Source organism: Stomoxys calcitrans, chromosome 2 (assembly GCF_963082655.1).
Source record: "Stomoxys calcitrans chromosome 2, idStoCalc2.1, whole genome shotgun sequence".
Lineage (NCBI taxonomy): Eukaryota > Metazoa > Arthropoda > Insecta > Diptera > Muscidae > Stomoxys > Stomoxys calcitrans.
The window spans coordinates 105,638,807-105,660,339 of NC_081553.1; the positions used below are offsets into that span (position 1 = coordinate 105,638,807).

General features: G+C 39.5%; 1 protein-coding gene across 2 annotated transcripts in view; it reads left to right on the forward strand.

Annotated features, from left to right (window-relative positions):
* LOC106084814 (homeotic protein labial) overlaps positions 1-21,235 on the forward strand; it is a 110,590-nt gene extending 89,355 nt beyond the window's left edge. For both annotated transcript variants that reach the window (XM_059362996.1, XM_059362997.1), the window contains 2 exons: positions 15,959-16,314; positions 20,613-21,235. In XM_059362996.1, coding sequence (XP_059218979.1) covers positions 15,959-16,314; positions 20,613-20,951 — 695 coding nt within the window. In that variant the 3' untranslated portion in view covers positions 20,952-21,235. The remainder of the gene's footprint in view (positions 1-15,958; positions 16,315-20,612) is intronic.
* The last annotated feature ends 298 nt before the right edge of the window (positions 21,236-21,533 follow it).

Consider the following 21,533-nt stretch of genomic DNA (forward strand, 5'->3'; position numbering starts at 1 on the left):
CCCTATTTGGAATAGTGGTACAGTATTTTTTATCAAATATGCAGCGCCGCCCACTTTACTTCAACATCATAGGTCTGACAACTGCAATATATACCAAGGACCTGCACAAAACCATTCATTGGTGACTTTTTGCTGAACTCGTGAACGCTGAACCCACATGATGTTGTATTTCAAGACTAATGAAGAGCGAGACACTGCAGATAGAATAAAACGAACAAGATGCTGTTAAGTAGATCATGTTGAAAAATAACCACCATTAAGTGCTTGAAAACATTTTGATATCGAAGTCATCACTGTAGTGGCAGTGAGATATGGGAAATTACTCGCTGAACACTGAGTCATATGATCCCACAAATTGGTTGCAAACTGTTTGTTTTCTCATTTAGAAAACCTGCGTGTGTGTGTTTACCCATACTTTTGTCAAATCAACCACGTTGCCTTCGTACGCATTTCGTATTACGAAAGCAGACGACAAGAAAAATAATTTATCTGAAGCAAAATGTATATGAATACACTGAAATATGAATCATTCTCTCTTTTTGCTGAAGGGCCCTTGTTTTGCATTCACTCATCTTGTTGTTGTTGTTGTAGCATTTTGTTGTATTCTATCTTTCGTCTGCTTGATTATGTTGAGTGTCAAGGCCCTAGAGCTCTGCGACTAAGATTGGGTGCGTCCACAGGGATCTGGGTCTGAGTGGAGTAGGTCTGGCTGGGCAGTTTAACAGGTGACGTGTATCGGGTGGTCCCTGCTTACAATCGGGACTCACATCTTGCACGTCAGCATCAATCCATGCTCTGTAGGAGTTGAGGCGGCTGCATATGCCGGAATGTAATTGAGCCAGAACTACTCTGGTTTGCCGGGGAAGATCAATTTCTTCAGGTGCAATGGGAGACGGTCGTTCTCCAAGGACTACATTCACCCGGTAGCCATTTACCGCATCTGCATGAATGTTGTCTAGACCTGCTTGATATGCCGCTTGATCTAGAGGTTCTCTATTGTAGCGGTGAACCTCACGCTCTAGATCATGTAGATCTACCTTAAGACTTCTGGGCGGTGGATATCTATGGCAACCGGATTGACCCGATGGATCCCTTCATCGGGAAGGGCTGCCGCCTCAGTGTACGTTTTAGTTGTCTTGTTATCTGTTTTATACAATTCTCAATTGTATCATACAATGTTGTAGAGTTCTGTTCTTGAAATACTCTATGGTTGTTAGTGTGTCTTAAAAGCAGAAGTGAATGGTTTTGTGCAGGGTTTTGGTATATACCCAGTGCATGACACACGATTTAAACCTCAACTTTTGCCAATGGCTATCTTGCATACATATAGAGCAAAAATTGCCTTCCTCATCCTTTCCAAAATTTTGCATTTAAAGTTCAATTTTCTATCTAGCAAAAAACACAGTTATTTTGCGTTTTCAGTAAATGGAACATTCTTTCCTCCCAAGGAGACAGATGCCATTGTGGGTAACTTGTATCTCCTGCTGAAAAGAGCAACTTCCATTTTAGATTAATTTACGCCTAGTCCACCTCCGATAGCCCACTTCGCGGTCGTACGTAGAGCTTCCTGAGAGTGCTGGGAAACTATCCCTTAAGCGCAATTGCAACGTTATTGGCATACGCGACAATCAGATATTTTTAATGACTATATTTCAAAGTAGAGTACCTTGAGGTCTCCCTGTTCTGGCCCAACTATGTAGATCTACAGATCCCAAGTAAGTAAGTGGTTAATAAACTTTTTACGGTATTATTCATGCCTAGAATCTCGAGCTCCATTATGATTGACGTCGATTTTACATTTTTGAAAGCATCCTTAATATTTTAAAATGCTAACATTGTATATTCCTTGTCTGTGAGAGAATCCTCTATGCGGCCGACTAGGCCGGGAACTGCTGTTTCAGTGAACTTGACCATGCCATATGCATACTGTTGTCGAGACAGGCAATCTCTAAAAATATTTGCCTTATGGTGGAGGATCTAAAAATTATTCAACTGTAGTCAGCATTCCCATATAACAATGTTTTACTGTTCTCATTCGCCTCATGGACTTTGTATATCATTCCCAAGAAAATCACTTGCAAGCATCTCAACGTAAAGGGATCCCCAAAATGTGTTGACTTTTGCTAATGAGACTAAAGATGAAGCTAATTCACATCAAAAAATTATACTATCTGTCATTCATTTACTCAAACAGACCAGACCAGACCATACCAGACCGTCACGTTGTCCCTCATGCAGTCAGTCAGTCATAAAGGCACAAACTTTTAGGCCGCCAGGCTATGAGGACACACATAGCCAGCCAGTTGGCTAAATGACCGGCAGGCAATGGCACTATCTTTAGGGATTAAGGATTTTGAGTGTGAGTGCTGCTCAGGCTTGTCATTTGTGTTCAAAATGAAAATGAGTTAAATATTTAGCTAAAGTACAAAAGGGGTATATCAGCCCGTTCACTGGCGATGACAGCATCATTTATGAGCAAATGGACAAGTGTGTGAACCCTTTTGTGATTTCCGCGTAGTTTTTCTTAATTTTATTTGGATTTTCTTTATTGTTACACTATGCCTACAGTGACCAGTGGCAGTTAAGGCTACTAATCTCACTGACCATATGTTGTTATGTCCAAATGACATTTTATAAAACGATTTTATTAATATTGTTCAGAAATTAGGGCAGTTAATTGAACATTTTAACTAATTATGCTTTCATAGATATTTCAAATCTTATTAGAGCCAAAATTTTAACAGAAACAAAGACAAATTCTGCTTATGAAGATTCTTGGCGAATCAGATATCGCAATACAGATAGCCGATCAAATGCTCTTAAGAAACATCACACATTTTGCTTAACTTTTGAAAGCTCTTTACTGTGATATTCTTTGAATAGAAAGCATTGAACAAAATGGCCTATAGCCGGGCAATATCCTGCAATGGAATCTAAAAAAGATTTTAAGAACAAAAGAAGGAAGAGCAAACAGACAGAAAAGGAAACGTTTAAGTAAGCAAAATTTATGCAATAAATATCTATTGGGGAACTTTTTTATGAAATCTCTTCCAGCAGGTTCTTAAAGAGGGCACACTATAAACAGTTTTTTTTTTTTGATTTTGCAGTCATACTTTTTAAACTTTTCTATGCATATCAAATTTTATCCCTATTTAATTTTTTATACTTCCCACAATATTTCCTTAATTACTGTAGTATCCCAAATCTTAGTTCTCTATGTCTTCTCCTTGTTATTTACAAATTAAAGTTGTTGACAACTTAATTAACAACAATTCGTTCTGTTGACACAATGAAAGCAAATACCACACATCAGTGCCAGTTTGCTTACAAATTACACCACATAATACAGCCTTAACTTCAACTCAACACTTCTTAATTGTGTAACAGCACTTCTAAATCTGTCCCCTACTGTTGCTCACATGTTTGCATTATCAACAACGATAATATGAATGAGGATACATGTATGGAGTAGTGGCGTTTTATGCAGGCGCCAGTAACATCAACCTCAAATGATTACAATATCCCCAAGACTGATCTACTATCCATTATTGGTTACTCGCTGGATAGCATGTTATCATTGTAAATAATGCCAGTGTGAAATAATTGCAATGGGTATAAAGTTTCTAGGCTCCTATGCTATTGTCCACCAGTTTGATTACAACATAGTTTCAATTGAAAAAGCAAACAAATATTAAGAGCTTTAATAGAAAAATGTTTAGATTATGATGTCAATGGGCGATAAAATGAAAGTAAATATGAGTAAGTTGAATCTAGAAGGAAATTAAATTCCATTGAAGAGAGAAACTTTCTTTAATTGGCTATGACAGAACATTTGTCCCATTAGCTTAACTGAGAATAGCGTTCCAAGTGCCCTAATCTTCTGCGATGTTTCTAACATCTCTGATACCAAGTTTCGAGATGTCTTTCACCACTTGATCTTTTCATCGGGCTTTTGGTCTTCCTAGTTTGCATGTACCACCTTCAAATGACTTCTTCTTTGGAGCTTCTTCATTCATTCTAAAAACATAACCTAGCCAATGCAAATGTTGTATTTTCATACGTTTAACTATGCTACGTCGTCATACAGCTCAATAGATTAATGGTTTATACAACGCCGATACTCCCCATCGATACAAACTGGTCCATAAATTTAACAAAGAATCTTTTTCTCAAACACTCCAAGCACTGTCTCGTCTGTTTTAACAAGTTTCTATGCCTCGGAACCATATAATAACACGAGTGTCTTGTATAGTGTAATCTTCGTCCTTCAAGAGGTGACATTGTTTCTAAACTCCTTTCTTAATCCAAAGTAGCAACTATTTGCCAGTATTATTATTCACTTTATTTCAAAACTGGTGTCATTCTTTTTGGTTACCGTGGTTCCGATGTAGATAAAGTTGCTATCTCAAACTTGTGGTTACCAACTTTCTTTCTCATGCAACGCCGATGCTCCCTATCGATGCAAACTGGCCCTTAAATCTAACGAAGAATCTTTTTCTCAAACACTCCAAGCACTGCCTCGTCTGCTTTATTTCTTATTACTGTAGATCTTACTTCTTATTACTGTAGATCAGTTGGGATTGTAAATGGGCCATATCGTCATATGTTTTGATATAGCTTGGGCCTCTAGAGGGCGCAAATTCTTATCCGATTTCGCTCAAATTTCGCGTGAGGGATATTTTTCTGTTTTCCAATAACCAAGAATTATCGTAATCGATTCATAACCTGATGTAGCTGCCATATAAACCGATCTTCAGATTTGACTTCTTGAACCTCTAGAAGGCACAATAAACACCCGATTTAATTATTTAGTTGTAATTTTAAACGCTGTATTTTTTTAATGACTTCTTTAGTCAATACAAATATGGCCCATCTGTATCTCTGTAGACTAATCTGCCATATATTTGAAAAAGTCATTCAAAGAATATGATCCATGGTGGAGGGTATATAAGATTCGGCCAAACCGAACTTAACTCGCTTTTACTTATCCTGCTCGGATGGACAAGACGTTATTCGTGTTGATTCCGTCCATTTTGTCTTATATACATTCAGGGATAGCAAACTCAGATATGGATCGAAATACCTGTGACCGTATAGCGGTATCAACGAAGAGATGGTAAGAGTTTACCTGTCCTTCTCGGGTCTTTTGCAGGATTTGGCTCAGTGTGAGTATCAGGTCTATGTCAGTGTGAGTATCAGGTCTATGTCTTGTCAGTCCCAAAAAGCCCAATTATCTTCATGACTTTAGATTTTAATCTTTTACACATATAGCATACGCCTTACCAGCGTGTCGCCTTCGGTCTAAAATAGTTTAGCGGGCAAGCCATCGGTTCCTGCTTATTGTTATTCAGTCGGGTCACTACCACTTGAACCTCATTCTGACTAAACATTCTATATCATCATTAGTGATTGGTTATCTGTTATCCTCTTCGATGCCATCGTCGGACACTAGCAGCTGGGTAAAATGCTCTTCCCATATCCCAAGCACAATGCAGAACGATGTGGCTGCACCAAAGTCATCAGTTTGATGTTTAATTCATTGGTAGAATTTCCAGACGTCATTCTGACTCCTTTACATCTCAATTCGCTCACACTCACGTCTTTCCATTTCCTTTTTCTTTCTACGGAATATACGTTTCTCCTCTCTCCTTTTCTCCTGATACCTTTCCTTCATCTGGCGTGTTGCTACTGATTGCAGGGTTGCTCTGTATGCCGCATTCTTGGCTTCAGTAACATTTCGACACTCTTGACCATACCGGGGTTTCTTGGGAGATGCTTCTGATACCCAACTGCGGATTTCGCGGCATTTTCCATGGATTGTTACTGCGACCTTATATCATCGGCACAAGGGTCTTTTCATCAAGCAGATAGGTCAGTCGGGTAGACATTGTTGCCATCTGTTGTGTTTGCAGCTTTCGGACATTGGAAGTTTCCGTGTAGTGTCAGATCGTACTTTTCTCGCCATACTCAAACGGGTGTGAACCTTTGCTGCACCAAGGTAATGATCCGAATCTATATTAGCTCCACAGGTCGATCGTATATCTAACACTCTGGATGAATGCATTTCGCCTATTACAAAATCCGGCCTGTTTTTGTCTTCCGTCGGGGCATGGACACAAATAAGGCTGTTGTGAAAATGTGGCTTTTATGCGAATTGTAGATAGTATCTCATGGTCATTTTTCGTTTGCGTGGGTCGATAACATTAGGGGAATCCGTTTTTACTATTTCTCAGAGTATTCTTTTTAGTTTGTCGGGTGCGTGTTACTGGTCCAGTACGCCAACCGCATGGGTTATATGAAATCGCATCCCTCGATGTCGCAGGTCGCTTGCTTCAAGATCTGACGCTCGCCTCTGGCCACCCCTAACTTTGAAACAGATGCTGATGTTGACCATTGGTCATTTTAAGGCGCCAATAACTCTCATTATCTTCAGTATTTAAGTAACTGAGACTCTCATCTCGAAATCGCTTACTGCCCGCTGCCGCATTTGCAGCTATTCCGCACTAATGCGAAGCTTTCCACTATCCGCAACCTGTCGACGGCCCCGGTAGCTTTCAGTTAAGTTTCCGGTGATAATAATGAACTTCACACAAGTTGGAGCTCATAGTTGCAGCTCGTATGGCGCTCACAGCTATCCTATGTCGACCATGACCGAAGTCAGTTACATAAAATAACACCAAAAAACAGCAGTTGTCAGACCTATTATGCTATATGGTATTGAGGTCTGGTGGACGGCGCTTCAAAAGTCCACCTACTGCTCAATGCTTAACCGGTTCCAAAGGATGGCTTGTTTGTGCATCACAGCCGTACTGAGGACGACATCATCTGATGCACTGAATTTAATGCTACATCGTATGCCTCTGAACATTGTGGCTAGACAAACTGCAGCGACCACTGTCGTGAGGTTAAGGGAGCGTTCTCATTGGTCACGTGGCGGCTGCGGACACTGTGTTATCCTTGATACAATATCCGATGTTCCAGGCAGTGTTCCGATGTTCCCTACCTGAGCCGCTTTTTGATAAAAATTACTGTACCACTATTCCTGATAGAACCGATTGGAATTGGATTAGATTGGATATCATATATCCCTGGTAACAAAAGTTACATAGATTTCTATACGACCAGGTGGGCTTTGGGGTATACTCTAAACATATAGAACTGGTCATATCGAAAAGGTGTGTATCAAGCAGAGATCCTCGCAATTAAGGAAGTGGTGGAATGGCTAAGATATAATGTCATTACGGCGATTGACATAAATATCTTCTCAGACAGCCAGGCAACCATTAAATATTTGGAAAACGTATTTCTGAACACAAAAACCGCCCTCGACTGTCGTAGATCTCTCAACGAGATGGCTGAACAGTTCAAAATTCACCTGATCTGGATGTTAGGCCACTGAGATATCCCAGGGAATCGTAAAGCGAACGAACTTGCGAGACTAGGAACTACCCTACACATTCCAGGGATACTGGAATCTTAGGGTATGCCTCTAACGACATGTAAGCTAAGTTTTCAGGACCAGGCCCGAAGGACAACGAATGATAGGTGGTCACAAAGACGGGGCTGTGAGCATTCCAAAACTATGTGGCCTAATCTAGACTTGAAGAGGTTTACTGCTTTGTTGTCATTGGGTAGAGCAGACGTCTCAGTCATTGTGTCCGTCATTACGGGCCACTGTCTTTTCGGAAAACATGCAGACAAACTGAAGGTTGCCAGCAACGACTTTTGCAGAAGCTGTGAGGACATTAAAGAAGAAGAGACTATAGAACACCTTCTGAGTGTGTTTCCCGCACGAACGTTTATAGGTGGGGCAAAATAGGTATTAAAGAATTAATAAACACTGTATTAAGTAAACACAATTGGCAAAGTTTTTGTGCCGACCACGTATATCTGCATTAATGTTGTAGGAAGAAGTTCCGCTTTAGGTTCTCATTTCTTTGAGAATCTGTCTGATTAAGCGGATGTGAACGTTCGCAAGCTATTGGGCTTTTTAAAGCGATCTGGGTGGGATCAACGGTAGGAACTAGAAGGCATCTTCCTTCTTCTCTTCCTGTGGTATCACAATGGACGAAAACGTCTAAGTGAGTCTGATGGCAGACTGCCACTTATACCTAACCTAAACTATGCTGACAAGGTCGGCCATTTTGAATGTTTAGATAATTTGTTCAGCTGTTTTGCTTGGTCGCGTTTTTGTACATAATCGATTTGGTCTTATTCTAAAAAATAGACTAAGAATTGTAATAAAATAAAGCATGCAGATGCAATTCGAATTTGATTGTGGCATCTGGTGAAGCTTACTTGGACAAAAGCAACGTTTATCGGTGGGGAAAAGTACATATTAAAGAATTAATTAACACTGTCTTAAAAAAACACAATTCGCTATAGTTCTTGTGCCGACCACGTATATCTGTAGCCATATTCTGAAGCCAGCCATATTCACGTATTATAGTAGCCATATTCTGAAGCTCTTTTAATATTCAACTTTCATTTGATTTACCTAAAATAAGAAAACTTATTACGTTTTTTATATTTCCCCATAAAACAAAAATCAACTTTTCTAAAGATAAGGAATATGTTAAACGTCATATTATATTCCACATATATTTCAAATATTAAATTTAAAAAAATGTTTGCTGTCACATCAATTTAAATTCTAAACTAACAAGCCAAGCCGCATCTAAAATGGTGATCACAAATTTGTAAAAAAAAAAATCAATAAGACACCCCCAACTGTGCATCAATGATGCCTTTAGATGACACATATCCATGTTGTATTCTTATAGTTTTCCTTTTCAATGTCTTATATATTATTGAGACCCTTGCTCAATGTCTTTATTTTCAACCAGTAAACATAAACGTTTCAATTTTGTTGTTGTTTTTGCTATTGTTGTTCCCTTTTCTCATAAACAATGTTTTTATTTTTTGATGTTTTTGACTGGCTTTTGATTGATCATTCCAAATGATATTTGACTTATTTATGAGCGTTGAGGTGGGGAGGTTCTATGTGTCTTGGCGTTCTATACCAGCTGCCTTCCTATAATTTTGAGCTTATTGAGGTTTTGGGGTTTTTTTGTTATTTGATTTCTAACACTTATAAATTTTATTTGATATTATTAGAAACACTTGACATTTAATATGGCGTTATATGATTTGCGCCTGCCTAAACCAAAGCAGAAAGCCAAACACAAAATCCAAAAACACTTACAAACATATCTATGTGAATTTATGTTCTTGCCACCTTCACCGTAATGGAAATCAACAAAGTCACTCACAACTTTGAATGCATAAATCGTTAAAGCCAATATAATTTACAACGGTAGCCGCAATTTATGATAGGTAGTTTATGACTTTTATCTGTCATACAATTTCGTTACGTTATTTGACATTTAAGCGAGTCAACGTCAACTGAAATCACGTTTTTGTTTTTGGTATTTTTTATGAGATTGTTGGAAAAAAATAAAAATCGTTGTTATTATGGCCTAATTATGGATTAACAAAATTTGAGAAGGGGATTTTGGTTTGTAAGAAAAAAACATTGCAAAGAAGTGAGCATAAATCATATTTAGCCAGCGTTTTGTAATGTTGGTTACACCCTTGGGGATATTTTACTCCTATGATTTCTTTAAATTACTGCATTTTAGGTATATAATAACCTTAGAAAGATAACATATAACCCCACTAGGTTAGGTTAGTTTGGAAGAGGATGATCCCAAAACATCGTATTGATATCGGCCCTCATATGGTAATTCCTAAAACTTTAATGTCCTTCATCTGAAGGTTTTGCACCGAATCCAATCTTCTCTACTTTAAGATGATCCTTCAAAGCACTTTCTCATATCATTTAGATGCCAACATGAAATCCATGAGTTTGACTGGATTCATTCTTCTAGTGCCTGAAAGAAGAAAGATCCAAGTATCATATTTCTACTACGACATAAAGCAGGATATTGGCAGAGGAAATGAAAGCTAGTGTTAGTACTTCAACACCATCGACAGATATCATCATTTCTGATGACCATGTGAGACAAAGTGTAGTTGATGACGCTGAGCGCCTGGGCTCAAATCCCGGCAAAACAAGCAGTGGTTATCCCCCCCGTACGCTGGCGACATTTGTGATTTACAATGCCACTTCTCTCCAAAAATGTGTCGCACTGCGTCACGCCGTTCGTACTTGGCTAAAGGAGGCCCCTTATCATTGAGCTCAAACTCGGACAGTACTCATTCATATGTGAGAAGTTTTTCATGGGCAAATTTGCATTACCAGCCAGTAGACACCTGAACTGCCAGCTACAATAGTCTAAGTAATGTTAAGCCGGCTCCCTAACTTACAGATGAATGGGCTGGACTCCCAACAAAACTTCCAAGGACCTAGATTCCCTAAGATTAGGTCGGTCTATATCCCTCACATGCGTCACGAGCTTTGTTACCGTTTACCAAACATGGCAGCCATACGTCAGCACTGGCCGTATCGCTACTGAATAAAAAACATTAATCTAGATTTCGAACTCCTCCTACCACCCACGATTCACTGACAGGAATATAAAGCCGCTAACGTCCTCTCAATCCTACATTCACTAATAAGATTAAGAAGAAATTTATCTGATTCCGACAAATTCAGTGTCAGACCCAGTACCTCCGACACCGTAGGCCCAAATCTGCACGTTGCAAGATTAACTAGGTAATATAAGTAAGCTTGGTTGTCGATGATCGCGTCGTCGTCAATCTTCTGCCACCACACTTCCTTATGTTTCTGGTGACGATCTTTGCCGACCCTAGTCTTCTTAATATTGAAAAAAAAAACCAGACTTGGTGACATAGGAAGCTAAGCCACTGGTGTTAGATAAACTTGTCATGAAGACTTGATCGAGGCAAATCACCTTAGCAGTTCCTTTCTTTAATTTTTAATCTCAAAATTTCTTTACGACCAAGCCTTGATTTTGCTTGCCTCAGACATTATGCATGCCTATCGTCTTGAACTCGTTAACCCATCTTTTGATGGAAACCGCCGCCTTCTTAATCTGGATGATGTCTATCCTTCTCATCAGGTCATGCTTTGCACCCTTCAAAGGAGCGGAGATACATTCAACAACCTTTATGAGCATAGAATTACATCTTGCAGTTGCAACCCCATTATACTCTCAGCACACGATTTGCATGGGAACCTCTCCAAAGTCCTGCTCATTTTTCAGATCTACCACCTGGGGCTTATAGTTAGGTTTGAGTGTCTCACTCACAGACTCACTTAGACTGTCTGTCCGTCTGTCCATGTTAATTTGTGTACAAACTACAGGTGGCAATTTTCATCCGGTTCAGATTTGGATATGGCTCCTATATATACATGTTCTTCCGAACGGTATCGTCTGATACCGTCCTGTGGTCTGATACCATCTTACCGTTGCACCACCCAGATCGTTTTAAAAAGCCCAATAACTTGCGAATGTTCACATCCGCTAAATCGACAGGTTCTCAAAGAAATGAAAACCTAAAGTGGAACTCCTTCTAACTGCTAGTGCGGGATACACACACAGAAGGTGTTCTATAGTCTCTTCTTTTTCGGTGTCCTCACAGCTTCTGCAAAAGTCGTTGCTGGCAACCTTCTGTCTGTCAGCATGATTTCCGATTAGACAGTGAGCTGTCATGACGGACACAATGACTGAGACGTCTTTTCTAGCCAATGACAGCAAAGCAGTAGACCTCTTCAAGTCTAGATGAGGCCACATAGTTTTGGAATGCTCACAACCCCCTCTTTGTGACCATCTATCATTCGTTGCCCTTCGGGACTGTTCCTGAAAACTTAGCTTACATATCGCTAGAGGTATATCCACAGATTCCAGTATCCCAGGAGTGTGTAAGGTAGTTCCTAGTCTCGCAAGCTAGTCTGCTTTAGAATTCCCTGGGATATATCTGTGACCCGGCACCTAGAACAGGTGAATTTTGAACTGTCCAGCCATCTCGTTGAGAGATCTGCGACAGTCGATGGCGGTTTTTGTGTTCAGAAATACGTTCTCCAGGGACTTAATGGCTGCCTGGCTGTCTCAGAAGATATTTATGCCAATCGTCGTAATGACATTATATCTTAGCCATTCCACCACTTCCTTAATTGCAAGGATCTCTGCTTGATACCAGTTCTAGATCTTTAGAGTACACCCCAAAGCCCACCTGGTCGTTTAGTTTAGAACCATCCGTATAGAAGTCTATGGTAACTTCTGTTACCAAGGATATCGTAGTTCCAATCGGTTCTATCAGGAATAGTGGTACTGTATTTTTTATCAAAAATCGGTTCAGGTAGGGTGTTATCCACACTGCCTGGAACATCGGATATTGGATAATACAGTGTCCGTAGCCGCCACACGACCAATGAGAAAGCTCCCTTAACCTCACGGCAGCGGCCGCTGTAATTTATGTAGCCACAATGTCCAGAGGCAGATGTAGCATTAAATTCAGTCCATCAGATGGTGTCGTCCTAAGTGCGGCTGTGATACACAAACAAGCCATCCTTTGGATCTGGCTAAGTATTGATCAGTGGTGGATTTTTGAAGCGCCGTCCACCAGACCACAATACCATATAGCATTATAGGTCTGACAAGTGCAGTATATACCCTATGCATGACACGCGGTCTAAATCCCCAACTTTTGCCAATGGCTCTCTTGCAGGTGTATAGGGCAAGAGTTGCCTTTCTTGCCCTTTCCAAAATGTTGGATTTGAAGTTCAATATCCTGTCCAGCAAAACACTAAGGCTTATAATATAGTGGAATCTTACCGAATGCACTACTGATGTCAAAAGCTGCATACGTCAGCTCGTCTCTTATGTGCCTTCCGTATAAGCCCTGGTGTAAAAGCACGAATTATACAGCACTCTTCCTCTTGTTAGCCATAGTCGTCCCTGAGGACTCAGGGGTCTTTGTCTTCATAGTGAAGGCCGGACTCTGTCTTCCCAGAGTACCTAAAAACAGGGATTTCGCAGTGTTCTGATTTTCGGTAGACCTGACCTGGGGTTTGTTGTGAGCTTAGCAATGTTCACGCTCACTTCTGTTATCATCCTGCTGACCTCGTCACTCGATTTGCATCTCAACTATTTGTAACTCGTGGGCTTATTAAGTAAGCGCTTCCGGCGCAGATAAGGATTTTTTTTTTAGGATTCCATGTAGCATTCTTCGGAAAAGTTTCTTAGAATTTCATGTAGATTACGTTTTTGGTATACGATTAAGATTAGTATATATACTATCCCTACGGGATGTGCGTAGTCAATTGCCCCAAATATTCAGGTTTTAAACTGTGGAATTAGTTATCTGTCACAGTATATATCCTACAGGGAATGAAAGGTTTCAATTATCATAACTTATGATTCCTAACTATTTTTTAAAAAGTCGCTCAATTATTGGTAAAAATTGCTTATCTCCCTTAAAAATACTTGCAAACTATACTCATCCTTGTCGAACTGTCCCAGTAGCTATCCTACGGTGTTAGAATGGTGGCCATTCGTCACCTCACGCAACAAACCCTTATAAAAGTGATAGGTTTCCTCCATGTATGGGGACGAGAACTGGGACTGGTCCCTATCAAAAGAAGACCTAATAACTTCGTTATAAAAACTACCTATCCAACCGATTTCACTAGAATTTGGAACAATGAGTTGTAAAATACCCTTGCATATCCTATCTGAATATAGTGGAGATTGGACTATATCAGGTAAAGCGTTCATATAGACCAATATTCCCTTTTTTCCGTCTTGAACAGTTAATTGTATTGGATCCCTCGACGCCCGTGCCGAGTTTGGTCCAAATCGGAATATATTTCGATATAGCTGCTATAGGTTCATTTAGGATTCATGTTTCACCACACTATAACGGATGGTGGTTAATGTATACAGCCGAAGAGGTGAGCATCCAAGGTTCGACCCAGCCGAACTTAATAGCTTTTTACTTGAATTTTGAACATCCATGTCTTTCTTATGAGGATTTTTTGGAAAATATTTGTTCTTGAATTTATCCATCGTCGCAATTTAGAAATTCTTGCTAACCACAACTAAACCCACAAAACTCAACATCACTAAGGCAATTCCTTTTGAAAAGTCAACAAATTTCCTAACTAACCCTAACCCAAAATTTCCCTCAAACCATTTTCTTAGAAAAACTGCTAACACAAAACCACAAGTCATTGTAAGGAAGCACACGCCCTTAAAGAAAAAATATATTAATTTAATTTTAAAACCAATATTTCCAAAACAAACTCCAGTTAATCCTATTAAATCCTTTCTTTGAGGTTTTGCTTACACAAAAAACAACACAAACAAGTTATAAATGTCGAAAAGTCAAGCCAAGCTGTATTATTTACTGATCTACCTACCTGTTCCCAAGTAAAACCACACAAATTATGAATTTTCATAATCATTAGATTTTAGCCACGGGGCGCATGTCACATTATTAGCCTTACAACAACAACTCCTATTGACCAAGATTTTAAGGAAGAAAAAAATTGCCAACTCATTGCCTCATGCATACTAGACAAGCCATCAACGGGGTATTTGTGTACATATTTTCAAAATTCCAGAAAGAAAAACTGATTGAAATTGCCAACATGACCATCAAACACCAAAGGAATCCCAAAACACCATTCAATATACACAAACCCTGTTGTGTTGTTGGGTATGAAGAAATGGCTTAAACGTAACAAGTTTAAAAAGGCAACTAACTGCCAGAGGTGTAGAAATGGGGGGTGGTGCTAGAAGAGGATAACTAGTGCCCTTCAGAACCCCCAATCATTATTGTTTCTTTATTTAAAAGAAAGAAAGAAAAGTGTAAATGAACATTTCAACTAGAAGTTATGAACATTTGACAATCATGTCACCATAGTCTAATCGGTGACCATATCCAGATGGAACATTTGGAAAGATACTTGGGAAGATAGAAACTTTCATTGATCTTTTATTGATTCAGCTAATTTTTATGAAAATTATTAGCTGAGTTGGAAGGGTGCTCGGATTACCAGTGCGGGGTTCTGGGTTTAATATCCAACAAAGACCTGTTCTCTCGCTACTGTGATATCATATAGGACCAAAATTGTCTTAATGAGTCTGGTTAAAAAATAGACTGTCACTCTAACCTAACCTAAGTACATCAACAACAAAATATGATTCGAACCTTGGCACACGGAGCTAACCTAAGTACATCAACAACAAAATATGATTCGAACCTTGGCACACGGAGAACCGCCGCCGTTGTCTAGTGTTCGAAGCCATCAATACAACTTCCAAAAGATGCACAGAATCATGTGCATACCATGGAAGTAGTGTAATTTGAGCAGACAGATACATGCATTGAGAAAAGTACAGCTAATAGACAGAGTTGTCGAGCGCATTTAATGTTGTGTTTGTATCACAGCGGCATTTGCACAATAAATTCAGTATAAGTACAACATACCAATGTACGGCCCTTGAAGCTTTCACACCTAATATGGCTGATGAGTAATTGTACGGTGAGTAAATTACGAAACACGTCCCATAGTGATGTGTTGCCATCTCTGGCTTTCCTTTTCCCTTTTGCAAAGAAAGTACCCGATCACTGAGCTCATCTCGGGAAGGGAAACAAACAAAAATTGAAAAATTTAATGTACTTCGCCCTAACAAGCAAAAAAACTTTAAAATGAAAAATAAGATAAAGCTTCGTAAGCCCCTCTCCGCACTTAGTGTCCTACTACGCCACTGGCCATAACAACACACCAAAAAATTTTTGGGATTTTTCGTTTCGCCTTTTTTTGTGGGTATAAATGTCTCAAAGGAGAAAATCTCACGCTGATTAACTTTGACAGCGATCATCACTGACAAAATCACTCATAATCTGTAAAACCACAATTCTGAACCCAACCCAAATAAACAACAACAAAACAGAACCCTTCCAAAACTAACCAACTTGTCTAATTATCGTATTGTTCTCTGTCTTTTTTGCATTCTCTTTGCAGCACCCAAACTACCTGCCACTTTGCATGATTATCACCACATGAATGGTCAGACAGCGCTGGATGCAATGTGCCGCAATACCGCTGCTGGCAGTGGTGGAGCCTCTGCCCCCGCTGGCATTGTATTGGCATCCCATCAGATGGGCGGACAAACGTCACCAGCAGTGCTGTTAAGCGGCAATCATAGCCCCAATAGTTTGGGTATGGCTTGCACTTTGGCTGCCACTAATAATTCGGGCCGTACAAATTTCACCAACAAACAATTGACGGAATTGGAAAAGGAGTTTCATTTTAATCGCTATTTGACAAGAGCCAGGCGGATAGAAATTGCCAACACTTTGCAATTGAATGAAACGCAGGTAAGTAAAATATCAGATGGCTAAGTAGAATATTAACGACCGATGAACTCTAAACGCTGCGGCGTCTCTGAGGGTAGCATCGGTAGGACTAGAAAGGAAACCCTGATCACTGAAGTGTAAATCAAGCAGAGATCTTAGCATATAAAAAAGTAATGGATTGGCCATTAAATGCTTTGAGACATATATACGGTGGCAAATTTTGGGATGTGAACGATCCAAGATTATATGGCTCAATACGCCGGGCTATCATTGGCTAGAAAGAGATTTGGAGCTAAAGCGTTATGCCATCCACTTCTGTTCCCGCTCCAAATCTCAGACTCGAATACAAGTTTCACCCATCGTGACCGTTGTGGTAGGTTACAGTCTGATAGAAGAAAGATTAATGATTCCTCCTAGATAAGGAGGATGTCTTCTTTGCTTGCCTCAATGTCGTTCATTTAAACCTCATATTGTAAAGTGTACAAAAAACGAATTCTGTAGAAGCTGTGAGGACTTCAAGGAAGGGAAAATTTAGCTAGTCTGACGGATCCTGAGAGAGAAGGGATTTCGGCCCATTTGCTACGCAGTTGGTGTTATAATACATCAGCTATGCAGTAAGACTGAAAGGGTCTTGGAGTTAGCATACAAGTGAACTAGACCTTTGGGTCTGAATGTCAACCCAAAGAAGACTAAAATCTGCCTGTTAACGAGAAAATCTAAGGTGAGCCAAATTGACACGCCACGTTTCCTCAACAGAACGATTTCGATATCATAGAAGGTTAAATACTTAGGAGTAATCTTGGTCAGCAAACTAAACTGGAAGTGTCCCATTCAGAAGTGCACTGAGAATGCTAACAGATTTTGTACACTATGTAGGTGGCCCTTGTCTCGAAATGGTTCCTGAACCAGAGGATTGCCCATTGGCTCTACAGTAGCTTGATTAGAACACGCTTCAGTAGATTGGTGGATTGAGACGGAAAAAAACGGACCATACCGAACCTGAGATAATAAATGAGATCAAGTGCGAAGCACTGGTGCCAGCGGCATGGTCTGGGATTGACGGAACTCTGGTATGGACATCTGGAAGTTCATGCTACACGTTTGGATAAAAGCTGGCGGACAGAGTGCACCTAGAGATCTACATTGAAAACCCAGGGAATGAGATCTGTTTCCGACTGCCCGACCATTTTACGGTCTTTCAGGCGGAGGTCCGGGCGATCACCGAGTACTAACGCAAGGCTTTTCGATTGGTAAAATTTTATTAACGCCTTCGCTGAGTATGACACGATCCGCATCGTTTGGGGCAGACGATTTGGCCTTGAAGGTTAGAGGACTGCAATCAGTAAACTTGTTGAATCCGAAACCTTTGGAACATTGAAACGGCCTGTAGAATTTTATATCATTATGGGACATATAGGACAGGCAAACAACTTAAAAATGAACAAATTTGGTGGAAACCGGCCGGGATTCGAACCTGCGCACACGGAGCAACGGCGAAATCCAGACTCTGTCCACACATTCTCTGACTTCTGAATATATTTCACCGTAATAAGTCCCGACGATAGGATCTTCCTTAGCGTAGAGGAATCAGATGTATCCTGAGCTGCAGCTCGTGCTTTTTATACCCTCCACCATAGGATATGGGTATAATTATCTCTCTATTCCATTCGTAACACCTCGAAATATTGATCTTAGACCCCATAAATTATATACATTCTTGATAGTCTTGACATTTTAAGTAGATCTAGCCATGTCCGTCCGTCTGTCTGTGGAAAGCATGCAAATTTTCGAAGGAGTAAAGCTAGGCGCTTGAAATTTTGCACAAATACGTGCTATTAGTGCAGGTCGGTTGGGATTGTAAATGTACCATATCGGTCCATATTTAGATATAGCTTCCATATAAACCGGTCTCCAGATTTTACTTCTTGAGCCTCTAGAGGGCGCAATGTCTTCTCCAATGACCTCCAACTTACGTGCCAAGTATGGTTCAAAACGGCCCTTAACCTGATAAATCTCCCATATAAATCGACCTCCCGATTTGACTTCTTGAGTCTCTAGAGGGCGTAATGCTTATCGGATTTGACTAAAATTTTGTACTATGGCGTCTTCTATGACATAGTACCTCACAAATGTTGCCAGCATTAGGAGCGGAAAACCACCGCCGAAAATTTGTTCTGATGGTGTCGCCAGGATTCGAACCCAGGCGTTCAGCGTCATAGGCGGACATGCAAACCTCTGCGCAACGGTGGCCTTTATTTGATTCAATTATTATTTAGGTCGGCCTGCATGTTTGTTAGTGGGTTTAGTGGCAGGCCGGCAGATAGGTTAGGTTAGGTTGAAAAGAGGGTTCCACAGTTTTCGTAGAACGCTTCGCTATTCCACAGTGTTCGTAGGCCACGCTCATAACTGGGACTGTATCGACCCGTAAAGCTTCGGTTTAACCAAGTTTGTTGACAGCAGTCCTCTGGTCTTCACTGCCAAATCGTTTGCCCGCAGTTTCTTGTCATCATACTCGGATATCATATGCGTTCGTTACTTTCAAAGATCTTTTGTTGGAGCCATATTTTGTAACGGTCGACCTACAGGAATTTCAAGATAATCTATTCCGTAGTTTTACGTTCATACGGACCAATCAAATAAACATCGAAATTCCACAATTTCTATACCATCCACCATAGGATGGGGGTACACTAATTTCGTCATTCTGTTTGTAACACCTCGAAATATGCGTCTAAGACCCCATAAAATAAATAAAAAAAATATGTTCATGATCGTCGTGACATTTACAGTCGAACTAGCTAGTCTGTCCATCTGTCTTTGAAGGAGTAAAGCTAGCCGCTTGAAATATTGCACAAATACTTCTTATTAGTGTAGGTCGGTTGGGATTGTAAATGGTCCAAATCGGTCAATGTTTTGATATACAATAGCTGCCATATAAACCGATCTTCGATATTGACTTCTTGAGCCTGTAGAGGGCGCAGTTCTCGTCCGATTTGACTTAAATTTGACAAAATTTTTACGAAGTATGGTCCAAATCGGTCCATAACCTGATAAAGCTGCCATTTAAACCGATCTCCCGATTTTGCTTCTTGAGCCTCGAATCGGACTATAACTTGATATAGCTCCACCTTCTCCTCCGTCCTTATTATACCCTCCACCATAGGATGGGGGTATACTAATTTCGTCATTCTGTTTCTAACTACTCGAAATATTCGTCTGAGACCCCATAAAGTATATATATTCTTAATCGTCGTGACATTTTATGTCGATCTAGCCATGTCCGTCCGTCCGTTTCATAACCTGATATAGCTGCCATATAAACCGATCTTGGATCTTGACTTCTTGAGCCTCTAGAGAGCGCAATTCTTATCCGATTTGAATGAATTTTTGCACGAAGTATTTTGTTCTTACTTTCAACAACTGTGCCAAGTATGGTTCAAATCGGTTCATAATCTGATATAGCTGTCATATAAACAGATTTGGGGACTTGACTTCTTAAGTTTCTAGAGGGCTCAATTCCTATCCGATTTGGCTGAAATTTTGCATGAGGTATTTTATTCTTATTTTCAACTGTGCTAAGAATAGCTCAAATCGGTCTATAACCTGATATAGCTGCCATATTAAGCGATATGGGGTCTTTACTTCTTGAGCCACTAGAGGATGCAATTATTATCCGATTTAGCTGAAATTTTGCATGACGTATTATTTTTATTATTATTACTTTCAACAATTGTGTCAAATAAGGTTCAAATCGGTTCAAAACCAGATATAGCTGCCATATAAACCAATATGGGATCTTGACTTCTTGAGCCTCAAAAGGGCGCAAGTATTACCCGATTTGCCTGAAATTTTGAACGACGGATCCACTCATGACCATCAACATACGTGTTTATTATGGTCTGAATCGGTATATAGCCTGATACAGCTCCCATATAAATCCATCTCTCTATTTTACTTCTTGAGTCCCCAAAGTTCGCAATTTTTATTCGAATTGGCTGACCATTTACACAAGGTCTCCAACATATAATTTAATTGTGGTCCAAAGCGGACCATATCTTGGTATCGCTCTAATAGCAGAGCATATCTTTTTTTATATTCTTTTTTGCCTAAGAAGAGATGTCGGGAAAAGAACACGACAAATGCGATCCATGGTGGAGGGTATATAAGATTCGGCCCGGCCGAACTTATTTTTATTAATATTCAGTTTAAACGTTTCACTTTTCTACGAAACGTTTTCTTTTTTCCCAATTTCATTTCACAGCAAAAAATAAATAAAAAATCCTTAAATGAACAGCATTTTCTCATCTCTTTTTTTTTAGGTTAAAATCTGGTTCCAAAATCGTCGCATGAAACAAAAGAAGCGTGTCAAAGAGGGTCTGATACCAGCCGATATGTTGGCCCAACATACAGTGTCAACGACAACAACATCACCACCTGCTAACAACTCCAGTAACTCGGCTTGTTCTACACCAAATAGCATTAACAACCCGATAAAAAATAATGCTAACAACAGTAACGCCAATGTAGCGAGTAAATGTTCTACGACCAATGTTAATAACATGAAAGTGAACAACTCTGCCGCGGCAAATGTTACAACCATGGCCGAATGCCAGCTTTCAATGCAGCACAACAGTGATAATAGCAGAGAGTCGCTTTAAGTGAGCACAGGTGGAAATGGGAAAGCTCTTACATGCCATATTTGCCAAATGACAAATCGTTAAAACAAAATCATTTTTGACATAATTAAAAAGGAAAAAAATATGATTAGACTTTTCTTTTGCTCATTTGGCTGTGATATACAAATAACAACAAAAATAAAAACAACACAAAAATCTTAAAATTAATTCTAACAAAATCAAATTGAAAATATCAAATTTTGTATATATAAATAATATTTTAGCAACTGTAGGTAATTTAAACTATTCTAATATGTATTGAAATAAAGTCTTGTTTTAAATTAGCAAATTAGACAAAAAATTCTTTTAAATGAAGTGTAATAAACAAACTCAGGGTTTTCTTCATATATATAGCATACATATATATATTTATAAATTATAAACACAATTAAATCTAATCTAATTATTATAAATCATATTAATATTACCAAGTAGTCATAAGCATAGTTTCTAAGTCTGTTGAAACAATATTCTCTATACTTCTTAAAAAAAAAACAAACAAATTTGTAAAAATTTTAAACCATCTTTCTTTCCTCCTAGATAAGGCAAAACTAAATCTGTACT